The 17,193-nt window shown below is 43.2% G+C and overlaps 1 protein-coding gene across 1 annotated transcript in view; it reads right to left on the bottom strand.

The window, feature by feature from the left end:
* CCNY (cyclin Y) overlaps positions 1-17,193 on the bottom strand; it is a 148,339-nt gene that overhangs the window by 50,878 nt on the left and 80,268 nt on the right. Inside the window, exons 2-3 of the mRNA XM_060248121.1 lie at positions 11,522-11,596; positions 901-935 (exon numbers count right to left, since the gene is read on the bottom strand). Coding sequence (XP_060104104.1) covers positions 901-935; positions 11,522-11,596 — 110 coding nt within the window. The remainder of the gene's footprint in view (positions 1-900; positions 936-11,521; positions 11,597-17,193) is intronic.

Consider the following 17,193-nt stretch of genomic DNA (forward strand, 5'->3'; position numbering starts at 1 on the left):
AGCTCAACATTTTTAGAACCTCACAACGTTGAGACTGAACAGAGCCCCCACAGTAGCCATTCTGTAAGCAGCCCTACCCACCCTGTGTCGATTGTCCATCCTTGTGCAGTTACAAATGGTATATAAATATTTAAATCACCACATACAAAACAGGGATCACAAAGCAATTTTGGTCCTATCTTCCATATGTTCTGCTGAGGAAAAACTGGAAATTTAAATATGGGCCATTCAAAATTGCCCCACCCATGTGTTATTTTGTACTTCAGAAGTCTGCACATGGGTACAAAAAATTATTTTAAGTTGCTGACGTGTAGTGGCATAATACTGGCAAGCATGGGAAAATCAAAATAGGACGGTCTGTTTTACAAGCCACTATAATGTATTTTTCTAATGTTTCTACATGCATGCCTTTGTATGGATGATTCCTCAAGATCTTGAGTTCTTATAAATTTCCAGCTTCAACAAATATATACATTTCCAGCTTCAAGGAACTTCTTATTCCCTGGATTCTTTGATGATCCTGAGTAATCAGCAATCTCAAGTCTAGCTGGACCTTAAAAACGAAGAAATCTCTCTCTTTTATATTCTTCCCACATCAAGAATATAGATCTGCAACAGGATTTGTCCCAAGAGTTTCCATGTAGCACTAGTTCTATGCAACTAGTTCTGTTTACTTCCTTGAATTCAATACATCATAGGGGCCTATTTCATAAGCTGAAGTCAGCCAAAGGAAGCTCAGGCTTATACAACACACTTACAAAAAACTCCATGTTACTCACTATCAATTAACATGTACACTTTTGACTTCCATTGATGATACATTATCAATTTACTTGCCAATAAACTTCTAATATATACTCACAGATGCTAATTCAGAAAAGGTTTGTGTTTTTTACTTACATGGTTTATATATAGACTCTTGCGTTTTTCCCGCACTGTGGAAATATAAAAATGTAGAGGAAATGTTATATAGGTCTTCTTTATTTTTGTAGCATATATAAAAATAAGTAGGAAAAAAATACTATTTGTTAACTTAAAACAAGCAAACAAATAGAAAGCTTCTCAACTTTTCAAATGTAAATTTGAAATTTAAATTTGCTGCTGCACTAGAAACTGAATGCTTATCATATGCAATTTAACCAACAGGTATTACAATATTGCTTCCTAAAATAAGGGACGCTAGTCCTATGGCCCAGGTGTTCAGTTTCACTGGTACTCCTGTAAATAGACAGAGAAAGCTTTTGATAGGTTTGAAAGGCACAACAGATGAAACAAGTTTTAACAAAGCTGAAATGTCCATACAAATTTGCCTGAAATATTTATTAATGATCAGATACGACATTTCTTGTAAAGACAAAAATAAATCTATGATATTGAAAGAATCAGCACAATGTAATGGTTAAAGTGTTGGACTGTTGCTGAGGAGATCCAGGTTCCACTCCCTCCCAATCATGAGATCTCACTGAGTGATCCTGGGTCAGATACAGTCTCTTAAGCTTTGAGGATAAGCTTTTTGGGAGAAGAATGACCCATTTATCACTCTTTGAGCTTCTTGGAGAAAGGGTGGGATAAAAACCTGATTGAAAGAAAAATAAATCATAAGTTGCCTCCAAAACCTTGAGATATAGTATTGTTTTATTCCACCAGCTCCTTGAGCTTGTATCCCTTTGCACTCCATACAAAGTACAGAGTGACCTCAGAAAAAAGGAAAACCAACAGTAATAATTATCTGTTTCATGTAGGTGACAAGAACACTTAGTTAAAATGTAAAGCCTCAAAAAACAGGAATTTAAATGAAGTTGAACATGTTTTAGATTGTGACAAGCTCCCTCTTGTTTTTCTGTTCTTTATTTTCTTCCAAAATATGGTTGCATTATTTCTCAGGCTAAAAAGATGGGAGAGCTGCCAAGCTTTCTTAAACTGCTTTTTATTTTTAAACCCCGTGCCCTGTTCTAATTTTTGCTAGTTAACCTTTTAAATAAATGAGAGAGAAATTAATTGGGCAGCATTAAAATAAAGAGGAAATGAAATTCTTTTGCATGTCATTGCAATTTTCTGTTTCTCTTTTGTGCACTGTGTTATGAGTCAGATTTAATAGGGGACTTCAAAGGACAAAAGGTAATATCCTTAAGTTAATAATTACACATCAATTACAACTTCTCCCTGTTTTGATAGCTTTAAATAATTTAGTGCAGGAATAAAAGCTACATTGCCTCTAATTCAGGGAATCACCAATCTTAAAAAAAAACCCCACATGTATCCAAAGTCAAGCTGTTTCCCAATCCCTAAAGTGAATTTTCCCCTCCTTCTGTTTAAACTGATAGTTGTATCAGTGCAAGTAACTTTAGAAAAGAAATAAAATATTTACTTAGCAAATGTCAGGGGACTTGTATGACAGAGGAGAAGAAGTAGTCTAAAACAGAAAGGAATGATGGGAAGAAGCAGCACTATCAAGCAATGATTGCAAACAGTTCCTGTCAACAAAAACGTGCTGTTTTTACATGCAGTAAAACAGTTGTCATATGGGAGATCTTATCTGAAGTCAAAAGAATTGCATTATCTAAAAATACATAATGTTGTATAATATTTTCTAAAACAATGAAGTTAACACTGGGAAAGACTTATACTGTGCCCAGGGCTCCTTTGCATATTAGGCTCCCCTTGATGTAGCCAGTCCTCCAAGAGCTTACAGTAGGGCCCTGCACTAAGAGAGCCCTGTAAGCTCTTGGAGATTTGGCTACATCAGCGGGGGTGTAGCCTAATATGCAAAGGAGTTCCTGCTACAAAAAAAGCCCTGAATTATGCCCAAAGGTTGCATAAAGGGTCTACTCATCAATGTGTTTTTTATGGTTCTAACAACCTATTAGTTTGCAATTTTATTCAGGATGTACATTTTGATTTAAGTCAATTGTTTCAACTAGCCAGGTTACTGATTTAAATCGATCCACTCTGGTCATCAGAGTTGGCAATTAAGCAGTTGCTGCAGCTAGCAAATAACAACAGCCTTTGCTTTCTTGCCTGTCCTCTTCTTTGAACTGGAGCAGCTGCTCCAAGCAGCCTCATACTCTACACCCCCTCCCTGCCAATCCTCAACCCCTAGAACTCCAAGTTTGTGCAGTCAGAAGTGCCAGAAGACTCCATCTTGTATGACACCAGGGAATCATGATCACCAGTGAGTGCAATTAATATATTTCCTGGCGACAGTCTGAAACACGTGGGGAAGCTGTTACACACCGTACTCGATTATTTCAGTGACTCTCTGGGACCCTACACTCCATATGTATATGCTATGACAGGCTATGATAAATGACTAGTGTTTGCAGGACAATAAGTCCACATTTTATTCCGCTCAAGAGTAGCCTGGCTAGCAAACTGATCAAGGGCCCAGCCCCATCCACATCCCCCTCACAACAACATTAGTGCTTTAAGTGACTCAAATACTCCAATTTCCTAGCACTGGCAGGAAAGTGTAGAAAAGCATTACATGGGTTCCCTGGGCCCTGGCATCCTGTGAAGGTTCCCCCACTCCCCCACAACCTTAAGAGCATAAGAACATAAGAGAAGCCATGTTGGATCAGGCCAATGGCCCATTCAGTCCAACACTTTGTGCCACACAGTGGCCAAAAGTGACCTTCTTTCATCACTGGCAAGAGACAGCTCTTCCTCTTTAAGGCACAGAGCAAGACCTAACTTCTCTGTTTCTACTTCCCTTCTCTTAACCACCCCTCTCATCTTTCATTCCTTGCTTCTTAGCATCAGTTCTCCTCACCTCCTCCCAGTCGGCAGATTCTTTCATCCTCCAGCATCCCAGTGCCTTCCTTGCACCCCTCCCTCTTAATTCCCTATCAGGGCCTCCTCATCCTCATCCCTTCCTTTCCCTTCATATTTTTCTGCCTCTGATCTCCCACCACCAACTGGAATATTCACACACCATCTCTATTTCCCCAGGCGGTTTTTCCTGGACTAGATGTGGGTGGAATATTCATTTCTTGATAAACTCAACACTGGGGGCTCATAAGTGATAGCTGTGGCTGAGTTTCAGATCTGCTTTGAAGCAATGCGGCAACAGCAACTTACTCAAGCTGTCTCCATATGAAATGCCTCCACCTTTAGGAGTGCTCTAAATATACCTCCACATCTAGAATTCTCTGCTTTTTTCCATTTCAATTCCATCATCTCAGGTAGGTCAATAATGCAGGGAAAAATTAGTGAAGCTCCTCTCTCTCCCCACCGCAACTTGGTAGGGATAAACTACCCTTGGTAAGGGAAGACTAAAATGACCCCTTGCAAAGAGTCTGGGGCTTGCACATATGGGGGGGGGGGGGGGCGGGGTATGTCACTGGTGGACTGGCAGACAGGAAGTCCAACCCCTCCAATGAAGAAGACGACTGTGGATTTATACCCCACCCTTCTCTCTGAATCAGAGACTCAGAGCGGTTTACAATCTCCTATATCTTCTCCACCCGCAACAGACACCCTGTGAGGTGGGTGGGGCTGAGAGGACTCTCACAGCAGCTGCCCTTTCAAGGACAACTCTTGCAAGAGCTATGGCTAACCCAAGGCCATTCCAGCAGGTGCAAGTGGAGGAGTGGGGAATCAAACCCAGTTCTCCCACATAAGAGTCCACACACTTAACCGCTACACCAAACTGTCTCAATGGGGCCCAATGTCACCACTGCACCACACAGAAACAGAGGGAAAACTGAAATCACTGCTTCCTGAAACCTTGCAGAGCTGAATAGGTTAGTGATGTGACAATTAGTTAATCTGCACAGGAACATTAACATTAAAGTGAGAACAATGGAAGGAAAAATAATCTTAGTTGCACATGAAATTACAATTAAGAGATTAAGCAGGGAGCTACATCTAAAACGTATGACCTTATTTCCGCCCCTTGCTAAAGCAATCGAGTTGAAAGTTGTGTGACTAAGGCAGGCCTCTGCAAGGAGAAACAATGCAGCAGGAATTTTGCCTAACACCTTATTTTTGGTCAGGTTATCATTCCATGTTTCTCTTTCTGACCGCTATTTTACAATGATCCTTGAGAGAGTACAGTGCTCTTCTTCAGACATGCCTGTCCCTGGGGGCTTCAAGATAAGAACACATCTAATTTCCTGTATGTAGAGATCCAGTACATTGTGAATTTGTCCCTAATACTGCAGCCTACTTACCACCTGCTCCTCTTTGGCTTCCATCAAGCTATCTGTCTTATTTTGGGAATGGAATTTCACAACTTTGCAAGCATGGCCTAAATTTAGAAATTCTGAAAAGCATTTTGGAAGCAAGAGGCTGCATAACAAAAACAAAGAAGTTTCCTTTAAAATATGAGTTGTAATCTAGAGGATCAAACATTTGTACAGATCAAGGTCTTGTGTAAAAGAGACAGAAATCTGTATTGCTCAGTCAAGTACTGGACATTTTAGGAGTGAGGGCTACAAAGCAAGCTAACAGTTTGGGCATGTCTAAAGGGAACCTTATGTTGAGATATTTTGCAAGCTTCCCATAGCTCCCAAGTCCTACAGTCCTGGCATCCCATGTGGGTGGTTCCATGCAGCAAATAAATGGCATCCCTAAGCAAACGGGCCTTTCTCCAGGGAAGTTTTTCTAGATAATGAAACCAGGACTCTTTTTTTGAGCAGGAACACCCAGGAATGCAGTTCCGGCTGGCTTGGTTTTAGGGGGTGTGGCCTAATATGCAAATAGGCTCCAGCTGGGCTTATTCTACAAAAAAAAGGCCTGCGTGAAACAATGGTGCCATCCGGGGTGTGGCCTATTATGCAAATAAGTTCCTGCTGGACTTTTTCTACCCCCAAAAAAGTCCTGAATGGAATTGATTCTTAAACATGCACTTTCATGTGGCCCTCTAGACATTAACATAGGAAAAGGCTAAAAACTGATTCCCAGAGCCAACAACGATGGATGGCAGTGTCCTTGCTGGCAAGTATAATAAGCCATCAGTGTACCTATACAGACAGAAAACTATATATATATATAATTAAACAAAATGGAGATGGGGTTAACATCCCCCCAAAACAGATGGAAATTGATTGTACAAGTACAACCCCGTTGGCCCACCAAGAGAAAGGAAGAAACCATAGGGCATATGTTTTCCTGGGGAAAAATCAGAAATTTTGGGGGGGAAATTAAATCTGTGCAATACTTTAATTTTAATCTAAACCTTAATCTATTATGCTGCTTTAACAACATAAAATGTATAATTTATGCCTCATGATATAGAATTGTATTCAGTGGCCTGCTCGTGGAACTAATTTGTAGTCATACTGGGAAGGCAATCATAAACCTTTGCCCTGCACCAAATGTTATACCGATGATTATTTGAAGGTAAAACATGTGCTGCTCACCATTTTCAGGGCTTTGTCTCAGCAATTACATAGCAAATATAAATTTACATCCCCACACATCAGACCACACAATGAGATCAAATAAAGTCTAACACTAACACAGTTCTTCAAATGCAGGAACTGGAGTAAGGGCAATAAATAAATTTCCAGTCTCAAGGCAACTAGACTAACTCCCTCCATTTTGCCATGCTACATGGATTTCACTGCCTTGGACACAGGGCATGTTCACCCTTCTTCTAAATGGGGGTGGAGGGGGTGAAGGAGAGTGATGCTTAGTTTGCAATCAGTAATATCAAACTTGATTGGCTATATGGAATCATTACATCACCTTACTTTGTTGTCCCTCTACTGAAAATCTGAGATTAAGAGTGGTAGCAGCAATGAAGCATTCTTTCTTTTCTACTGTTGCATTTGCTCAATTTCATCCAGATCAGCTTGATTAAATTGTGTGAACTCTGCTAACTGAGGCTAAATTCATCTAATAAAGAAATGGCTATTAAATGTGACTGTTTTGCTAGATTCTTCTTGAATGATCTTTTGCAGATCCAGTCTGACTTGTACTTGGGATGCGGAACAGGTGATAACAGTGACAGAAACACTGTCTACTCAATATTTTAACTGATCGTTTCTGATTGATCTTCCTGATAGATGTTGAAAAAGATTTTAGGAGCTGTAAAAGCATCATGCATAAACCGAATCTTTGCCCACTTCACTTCTGAAATTGTGACAACAGAAAATTAGAGACCCCAGACTCCATCACAAAACAACATACAATAGTTTTTCACCTGAGAGATTTTCTCAAGAAGCAGTTATTCCACTGTTAAGAAGCTTTCTTCGACCAGGAATAATTTGATAAATTATAGACTAATTTCCAATCAGCATTTTTTAAGGTGGGGGGTGGTTAAAGTAATTAAGTGTAAAGACAGCAATCATGTTTCCGGATAACATGTTTCCGGATAACATGTTTGCCCTGAATCTGTTTCAATCTGGCTTCCGGCCTCGCTTTGGGACAAAGACAGTTCTGGTAGCCACAACAGATCATCTCTGCCTAGAAGTGGGCAGGGGGAATGTTTCACTGTTAGTCTTAACTAGGCTTAACAACAACCTTTGATGAAATGGGCCACTGCTGAATTACCTACAGTATTTTATTTTTATCTATTCATTTCATTTACATCCAATGAGAGGAGTATGAAGAGAACAGCCCTCTGTGGGTTTTTTTTTCTTTTATGTACTTCATTTTCTCTCCATTATACCTGTTCTGAAAATTTCACACTGGCTGCCTCTGTTTCTAGGCTCAATTTAAGATGCTGTTTTGGGTCTATAAATCCGTTTGCCTACCTGAAGGATCCATCAAACTGCTGCTGCAGTTTCAGATTGCTGTCCATTTATATAAGGATGTGAGGTGCCCTGCTCTAGAGCTTTTTCTGCAGTGGCAGTCCTTATTTTGTGGAATCAGCTGCCACTAGAAATGTAGGGCTGGATCCAGAAATCCGCTTATATGTGGATCACAGAACTTCTCTACTCCTCCCTCTCCCGTTAGACTGTTTTGTTACAAAGAACCTTTTTATTGATTGGCTCATAGTGGGATTTGGAAGGGGGGCATGGTGCATGCATTTTAGCTTTCTGGGTTCAGATTCAGGAAGACAGCTAGATTTGAGTCAGGAACAGTTCAGAGACCAACAGGGTTTTTGGGATATAAGCATTCAAGAGTCAAAGTTCCCTTCATCAGATTGCTTTTTTTGTTTCAATTAGATGTTATTGTCTTGCTGAGAAGTTCTGTGTTCATCACTCTGAAATTTCTGTCTGAGAAAGACAATTTGGTAAACTCAGAAAAATCAGATAATAAATGTTCTTTGTTCTTTGTTCCTCTCCCCAAAGCATCATCAAAATCTGGAATGTAAGAACAGACTCCCTCAGCTTCCAGTGACACTTAGAGAATGGCCATTTAAAAATAATGGCCATTTAGAGAATAATGGCAATTTAGAGAATGGCCATTTGAAAAAAAAAATCACTTGGCACATAAGTTTCCTCCACGTTTCTCTTGTTTTAAGAAGGAATGTGGCATTAGAAGTCTAGCCCCAAAGGATAACCTCATATCAAGTTCTTTTCTCCCTCCCAACCCCACAATGCCTTGTACAACCTTATGTCCTGACTTGATTATGTTATGCATTTTGCTGCCCACATGCCTGGTCCCAAACTGTACAAAGCAAGGCCATGCAAACAGGCAGTGCAATGACATGAGAATCTATGAATAAGTTGTACTAGAGGCTACTGGGGTGGGATGCCAATTCTGGCAAAAGTCTCCTGAAGTTTTTATTTAGAAACACCGTGCTTGCCAGTTTGGTGTAGTGGTAAAGTGTGCGAACTCTTATCTGGGAGAACCAGGTTTGATTCCCCACTCCTCCAAATGCACCTGCTGATGTGACCTTGAGTCAGTCACAAGTTCTCGCAGAACTGTTCCTCTCAAGAGCAGTTCCTGTCAGAGCTCTCTCAGCCCCACCTACCTCACAGGGCATCTATTGTGGTGAGGAGAAGGGAAAAGAGATTGTAAGACACTATGAGACTCCTTCGGGTAGTGAAGGGCAGGGGTATAAATCCAATCTCTTCTCTTCATCTTCTTCTATTATATGTGACAGCTTGGGTCAGGAGAGCTGTGTGACTGCAACATCACTCAAGCCCAGCACTTGCTGAATGAATATGCCAATATTAAATGAATCTCTTTCTGCTGATTACGTCAAGAGGCACTTAGAAGCAGATACCATTAATTTCCAGAAAAGGCAAGAACACAGACTAATAAATGATTTTCGTGAACTCCACTGATCAATGAGGACAAAGAAGGCCCCCTTGTTTTGTTGTTAAAGCATGCAGGCTCCACCACGATTCAGAAAAATAAACATATTGGAGAGAGCATCAGAAGACACAAATCTCTCCCACAGAAATAACCTGAACTGGCTGTCAAATTACTCCACATTTCTCTATTAATAACCTTGCATTTGTTTGTTTGTTTAACACATGATGTACAACAGGAGCCTATGAGGTCCAATGGCACTATACCTTGTGCCCAATACTTGCTCAACTTTTAACCAATCAGGGGTCCTTGAGTCCAACTTAGCCCCAGATAAATGAAAATGTGCTCAAATATAGCCTCATGAATGCATCTGAATTCTCCCTCCCTTCTCACATGGAGCACAATAAAGGATTTGGTAATCTAAGATTCACTCTGGTTACCCCTAATGTTTGACCATAGGCATGTGAGTTAACTGGAGTTAGTTTTAGAAGAAGGAGAATTGGTTTTCTACCCTGCTTTTATCTACCTTAAGGTGGGAGTCTTAAAGTGACTTACAATCGCCTTCCCTTCCTCTTTTCACAACAAACACCTTGTGAGGCAGGTGGAGCTGAGAGAGTTCTGAGGAAACTGTGACTGGCCCAAGGTCGCCCAGCAGGCTTCAGGTGGAGGAGTGGGGAATCAAACCCAATTCTCCAGACAAGAGCCCACTGTTCTTAACCACTACACCATACTTGCCTTCCATTAGCCAGGATTATATTTTGGATCCATGTTAACACCTAAATTGCCGTAATGTTCTCACTTGGACACATAACTGACTGTTCATTTAACATTTATATTTAGATACAAGGAATATCGTTTATTGCTTTAAACTAATTTATTAAAAGAAATACAGAACTTAACCTCAAAGCTCAATTTACCACATTTTTTAATATTATGGTTTCACACAGGTATCACATTATAGTATTTTTATAATTTTCATAACAGCACTTTTTCTTTTTAAAACACCGTCGGATTAATATTTAACAGAACACAGCAAGATGTTATCTGTAGTGCTTTCAACAGAAATATCTGTATAACATTAAATGGAGGTTTTGTACTATATATCAATTGCTGAACACTTAGCTAGTCAAGTGGGTCTTTATAATGGAAAACTGATAAATTGAAGATAAATACACAGGAGATCAGGGATAAAAAAAAATTCTAATAAATAATCAAGCCGCATAAACTCAATGACTCATTCAACGAAAATCATTAGTGTATGGACTCATAAATTGCATTTGAAAATGGACCCAGACCCAACATGTCTGGAAACTTGATATTTTGTGAAGTCCGTAATCTAAGTAGTGCCCTCTAGGGGCAGGGGAACATTGTACCTGGGGTCTATAAGGACTTGAATAACGAGCCCCGTCACTGTTCCCTTATGCAGATTTTTTTCCTTCAGTCCAGGTACCCTGAAGGTGTGGCTGTGGTTCACTTCACCCATATCTGGGTGACACCGCATTACCTAGGAGAAGAGCTGCAACAGCTCCTACTTCTGCTCCTGCCACCCTCCTCTCATTTCTCCTTCCTTCCTTATAACCAGGGATTTTTTTTTGTAGGAGGAACTCCTTTGCATATTAGGCTACAACCCCCAGATGTAGCCAATCCCCCAAGAGTTTACAGTACACTCTGTAAGAAGAGCCCTGTAAGCTCCTGGAGGATTGGCTACATCGGGGGGGGGGGGATGTAGCCTAATATGCAAAGGAGTTCCTCCTACAAAAAAAGCCCTGCTTATAACCCTTGCTTCACAGCTGGTCCTTGAGCTAAGCTCTGCCCTCCTTTTGTCTGTTCTCTGCCCTGCCTCAAAATATCTGGGCCAAGAGAGCTATGGTTCTCCCACACCCAGGCTTGCTGACCTTTTCAGCTTCCCTGGGCCAGAATGCCTAGGCTGCCCTGTTGCTGAGGCTATCCTGACGGCACCTTTCTGCCCCTGGCCCCACTCTGCTCCACCCAGATGAGTCTTGCCGCTGGGCCCAAGAACCTGTCTCACCCTGCCAGGCAGTTCATTCTCGGGTAGCCTGCTACAGCCAGTGATATTACCTGGCACTGCTAAAGCATAAGATTATTTTTGCCCAAGATTCAAAAACGGAAACAAACCATGTGAAGTATCACATTCGAAATAACTTCGCTTAGGAGCCAATTCAAATAAAGTCAAGGGCAGCCTAAGCTTTTGTGTAGGCTAATCTGCCATGTAAATGCCAAGGTAACACTATACTGTGCCGACAGAAAACGATAGGTATCTACCAAATAGATACAGTGTGGGTTTTTAAAAAATTTGTACTGCTCCACCAGTATTCTTCCTTCCAAAAATAGGATAAAAGTTGTCACTTACCATCTGTTTGAGATTTGCTGAGGAATATTGTGCTGGCCCGTGGGTGATCTGAAGGGTTGAACTCCATGTTCAAATCTTGGGAAAGAGAAGGGAGAACAGAGAATGTCAGGAGAGATTTGTTTAGGGACACGGAGCACATCTCTCTGTTTCATTTTCTAAGCACACATTCATTCATTTTAAAGCAGCATTTAAAAATGTATGAGCCTGAGACCCTGAATTATAGCCTCTTCTCTGACAGCTAGCTCCCTTTTCAAATTGGAGAGATTCAAAGAGTCTATTCAAGGTATTATTTTTAAGTGGTCTTTTGTTCAGATGAACAAGAACCGCTGGTGCCCCTGCACAGACCCGGGTAATACAAGGGGCAGGCTGATAACACAAGGACATCACCACCTACTGTCAGATTGACATTCACACGGAGAGGTGACTTCGGTCAAGGTCCAGTGTGATAACATGGTCAGAATGCTGGATTTTAAACAGGGAGAGCCTGAGTACAAGTCCCCACTAAAGTATTAAACTAGCACTGTGACTGACTCTGGGACAGTTATTACTTCTCAACCTAACCTACCATACAGGGTTGTTGTAAAGACTGGAAAAAGAGAGAGGGGGGAACCAGGTATGCTGCTCTGGGTCCCTTGGAAACAAAGCAGAATATAAATGCATTATTCCAGACTTAGAATCATAGAGTTGGAAGGGACCTCCAGGGTCATCTAGTCCAACCCCCTGCACATTGCAGGAAACTCAGAAATACCTCTCCCTAAATTCACTTATAAACAGCCGCTTGCTTGTGGTGCAGCTGGAAGTACTAGGCAGTAGAGTTTTATTAAGGATTGCTTTACCTTTTCTTTTAGGCCATAACTGGCAGAGAAATGCTTAGGCAGTTTGGCTACCAATTGTTTTTATTAGGTCAATACATGTTGTGGATTTATTTGAAAGACTTTGCTGCTACTAAAAGTGGGCACTTATTCAGGGGGTGGGGGTGGATTCATGTACAAGAAGGGGGAACAAGCTGAGCAGAACGAGAGAGATTGTTTATTCTTTCTGGTTCAATGGAGACAGTTTTGGTAATGACCACAGTTGCATTTCTACTGAAACTGTGGTACATGTGCTTCAAGAAGATGAAGAGCAGAGATCATCCTCAGTTCCAGGTCCATGGGAACTGGGGAAGGGATGCGTAAGAGAAAGGATAAGAGGAAGGAAGAAACTTTCCTTTCCACCTGAGGCCTAGCTGTTTGACCAGTTGTGTCCGTACTCTTGTCTTTGCTGCCAGTATTCAGAAGCAACATGAGCAGGGGTGGAATTCTAGCAGGAGCTCCTTTGCATATTAGGCCACACCCCCTGATGTAGCCAATCCTCCAAGAGCTTACAAAAAGGAGCCTTGTAAGCTCTTGGAGGACTGGCGACATCAGGGGGTGTGGCCTAATATGCAAAGGAGCTCCTGGCAGAATTCCACCCCTGAACATGAGGATAGCAACCTACAAGACCCATAGACACCAACCACCAAGCTTGCAGAGCGAGCAGAGACCTTCTGTAGGGCTCCCTTGGTGTCCAACATGTCTGCTCAGGACACGTCTAAGGAAAAATTATTTATTCATGTTTCAAGAAATCACACCAAATTTTTTTGTGGGTAAGCAGAGGTGCTTGAGAGCAATTCTCCCATCTGTGATAACTTGCCTAGAAGTTAAACAGCTCGAATAAACAAATCCATCAAACCTGAATGAAGAGGTTTAGGCTAAAATACAACAAAAACGCTACCGGAGCCGAATGTGATTGTTTCGCATTTGTCATCAGTATCTCCTTCCCACTCCCACGATATTGTTGACAGGAAGAACAGGGACTCCTGCTCTTACTCTGCGAGAGTTAAATGCAAAAGCTAATTATGCTTCACTATTTTCACTTCCAAGTCACAGAAAAGGAAAAGAGGGCCCTTCTCTTCCACTTTCGGCCTCTTCATCTGCATAAGGGGGGGAGCAAAAGTGGTCCATAGTCATCAGTAAGGCTTCCCATAAGGCCAGACTTAACATGACTTTCCCTTCCACAGGGACCATACTAAAGTCCCGGAGGGCTCAACTGTTGACTTGCTGCAGCCAGTCTAGACATAATGGAGATCACAGAGTATCCAGCATCTTTTAAAAAACTGAATTATACCTGTTTAGGGCCCTGATCCAAGGCCATGTGTTTTTATTTTAAACCAGACTCAGCATGTTGTTGCTAACACTTTAAAGGGGGGGGGGAGAATGACAGCTGTCCTTTAAAAAAAAAATACAACCGGTTGTTGTAGCAAAAGGTGGAGGGAGAAGACAATTAGCCAATCCGTGCAGAGATGGAATTGTAAGCATCTCCCTTACTAGTGGGATTCCAATTCAAATCAGGTCCTTGCACAGCTTTTTTAAAAACCAGGGGAAAGATCCAAGATGGGCTCTGCCAGCTTCACATCTGGTTTCACCCTTAGATAAATGATCCACTGTTATAACAATCTTTAATTAAAAGCCCGCTGCTCTGTTATTGCCCAGAAGCCTCCCTCATACATACATGACTGGTGCCCCTTGCTCGGGACCAAATCAGGTCTCACTAACACAGACCTTGCAGTAGAAGGCAGCAGCTGGTGGACTAGTCAATGACTCCTTGGCTATGCCTTCCTATGTTCGATGCCCCTAAACTACCTGCCTTGCCCTGTTGTTTTTATTTCTCTTGTCCTTTGGCCCTCTCCCTTTCCCGTGTCTCTGTCTCCAACTGCCACCGCCAGTCCCTAGCTGTTTGCCTGTTCTTTATCTTTCCCATTTGAAATGCTGCCTGATCTTACCTTGCAGGTCCCTAATCCATAGGAAGCACCTCAACAGTTTTGTGCCAAACAGATTACACACCAAAACAAAACAAAAAAATGGCTCATCAGGACTAGTGTTCAGATTCAGTTAGGAAATGCTCACGGTGGCAACACCAGAAAACCTTCTATGAAAAACTTAGTGAAAAAGTTCATGTGCATATGCTAATCTGCATTAAAAGCAATGGATTGCAGATGCATCATGGGGTTTTCAAAGGTTTCCATCTTCAGCACCTCCTTCTGACTACTGTTCACATGCAGCAGCCCCCTTGCTCATTCATTTTTTTCCCTTCCTTCCACCCCCCCACCCCCCCACACTGAGTGTTGACCAAAGTGCACAAGGAAAGACTCATATTCCCCTAGGAACACTCAATACAGATACTGCTGGGAAACTCACTAGAGCTTCATATCTTTGTGATGCCCAAACTGTTGGAGCAAGAATCTACATAAACCCAGTCTGACAGCTACAGTATGACAGCTGGTGATCTAGCTGCCAGGCTAGGTCACAGTGACCTGATCAGCAGACCGGCTTGAGCCGGCAGAAGCCAAGTGATGCAATCTGCTGAGTCAGCATGGCCAGGATTGGCTGCTTGGACTATATATGATCTGTGTGTGCATCACACAGGTCTCTCCCTGTGAGATGGTGGTTAGGCGAAGCACTTTGTCCGTGGAGGTGATATTGTATAGACTGCACAAGAGAGCACTTGTCGTGTATATATGTTAATACACCTTTTGGCACTAGTTGCACGCGTCTGCCTGATTTTCTTTCCTGAAGCCCTGTGTCGGGCAAGTCATCTCCCTCACTCTGCTACTCCCGCTCCGACAGGGTTATGGGCCCAGCACGCTTCCGCTGCGCGGAGGAGAGAGTTGAGAGTTGAGCTGACTGTGAGTTTGGAAAGAGCCGGAGGCGAGGAACGCCGGTGAAGGACACAGAAGCACCACCGTTCTCTGTTTGAGAGCCAGAGGGACGTCGGCAGCCAGCTGTGAGGAGGAGTCGGCACGATGGCTCAGCAACAGCTTGGAGTAGCCGTTGAGAAGCTCACCTCAGCCAACTACGCGGTGTGGAGCCTGAGAATGCAACACTACCTCAAGCGTGAAGGGCAATGGCTGTTCGTGAGTAACCCCCCTGCTGACTTATCTCCTGCCGAGACTGTGTTATCGGATAAGGCACTGGCCAACATAGTGCTGTCTATAGGAGATGACCAGCTGGTTTATGTGCGAGGGAAGGACACTCCCAAGGCTGCCTGGGACGCGTTGAGTGCGGTGCATGTTAGCACCACTGCTGGTTCCGTCATGGCCTTGACAAGGAGGATGTTCCGCACCGTTATGCCGGCTGGAGGGTGTGTGAAAGATCACATCAAACGGCTAACGGACTGTTTCGTTGAGCTGGAGGGAAGAGGCAAGACTGTAGCTCCAGACGACAGAGTGTACGTTTTGCTGTCGTCGTTGCCACCTGAGTACACTCCCCTGATAACTTCTCTGGAGACGGTGGACGTAGCGACCCTGACCATGGAATACGTCTGTGCCCACCTGCTTGACTTCCAAGAGAGAATTGCGGCCGTGAGCTGTCCGGGGGTGTCGGCCGGGCAGCGTGCTGTTATCGGTGTGTCCGGGAAGACAGCCAAGAATGAGCCAGCTTTTGCTGCTGGCAGGCGTCCGAAGGTGGAGGAAGTGGAGCCGACTGCGTTTGCAGTCCGTCGCTGCTATGGATGCGGGTCGTCGCAGCACCTGCTCCGAGCTTGCCCTGAGAGGGAGAAGAGGCGGGGGCGTGTGCGGCGAGAGCGGAGGACCGCCAGCCCGTGTGAGGAAGCAACCCGGCTGGTCACGTCTGCAGTAGAGAGCACAGGGTCTGCTTGGATTTTAGACTCCGGGGCAACGAGCCATCTCTGCTGCGAGAAGGAGTTGTTGAAAAACATTGACAGTCCTGAGCATAAGTATGTGAGATTGGCTGATGGGACCACTGCCAATTCTGTTTGCTCAGGCAATGTGGAATTTCCTGCACTGAAATGTATGTTGCAAAATGTGTTGTATGTACCCTCACTGCAGTCTAACCTGTTGAGTGTTAGCACACTGTTTGACCAGGGATACCAGGTGAGATTTGAGAAAACCTGCTGCAAAATCCTGGGAGGTGGGGGAAAGTTGCTTGTGACAGGAAAGAGGGAAGGTAAACTGTATGTGGTCCAGAGTGATTGTGCCCAGGTGGCTCAGGTGTCGAATGAGCCTGTGCACAATAATTGTATACATTTGCTCCATAGGAGACTTGGGCACTGCGGATTTAGGGCGTTAAAGAAAACCCTGGAGCTTGTGCCTAGTTTGAAAGTAAATCCTTGCAAATGTTACTTGGATTGCCAGGTCTGCAAGAAGACCAAAAGCAAGGCGTGTGCTGTTGCTAAAGAAAGCTCAAGGGAAAGCACACGAGCCCTGGAACTAGTCCATTTAGACGTTATTGGCCCATTGCCAAAGAGTCTGTCGGGGAGGAGATACTGCTTGGTGGCCACCGACGACCACACGAGGTACGCGTGGGTTTTCACCATGGTGCATAAGTCTGAGGTGTATAAGACATTCACCAAGTGGGTCAAAGCAGTGGAGAGACAATTAGGGGTTAATCTCCTAGCTGTACAAACCGACAGAGGGGGGGAATTCTTATCTAACCAGATGAAACGTTGGCTGGAGAACAAGGGCATTGCCCACCGTCTGACGAACCCGGCAACGCCCCGAGAAAATGGGCATGGGGCTGTATTGCAGAATGTGATGTATTGCATGTTAGAGGATGCACAACTGCCAATGACCTATTGGGCAGAAACCATACATGCAGCTGTTTTTTTGCAAAACAGGGTTTGGTGTAATACTGTGA

The sequence above is a fragment of the Heteronotia binoei genome, chromosome 10 (genome assembly GCF_032191835.1).
Source record: "Heteronotia binoei isolate CCM8104 ecotype False Entrance Well chromosome 10, APGP_CSIRO_Hbin_v1, whole genome shotgun sequence".
In the NCBI taxonomy this organism is placed as follows: Eukaryota; Metazoa; Chordata; class Lepidosauria; order Squamata; family Gekkonidae; genus Heteronotia; species Heteronotia binoei.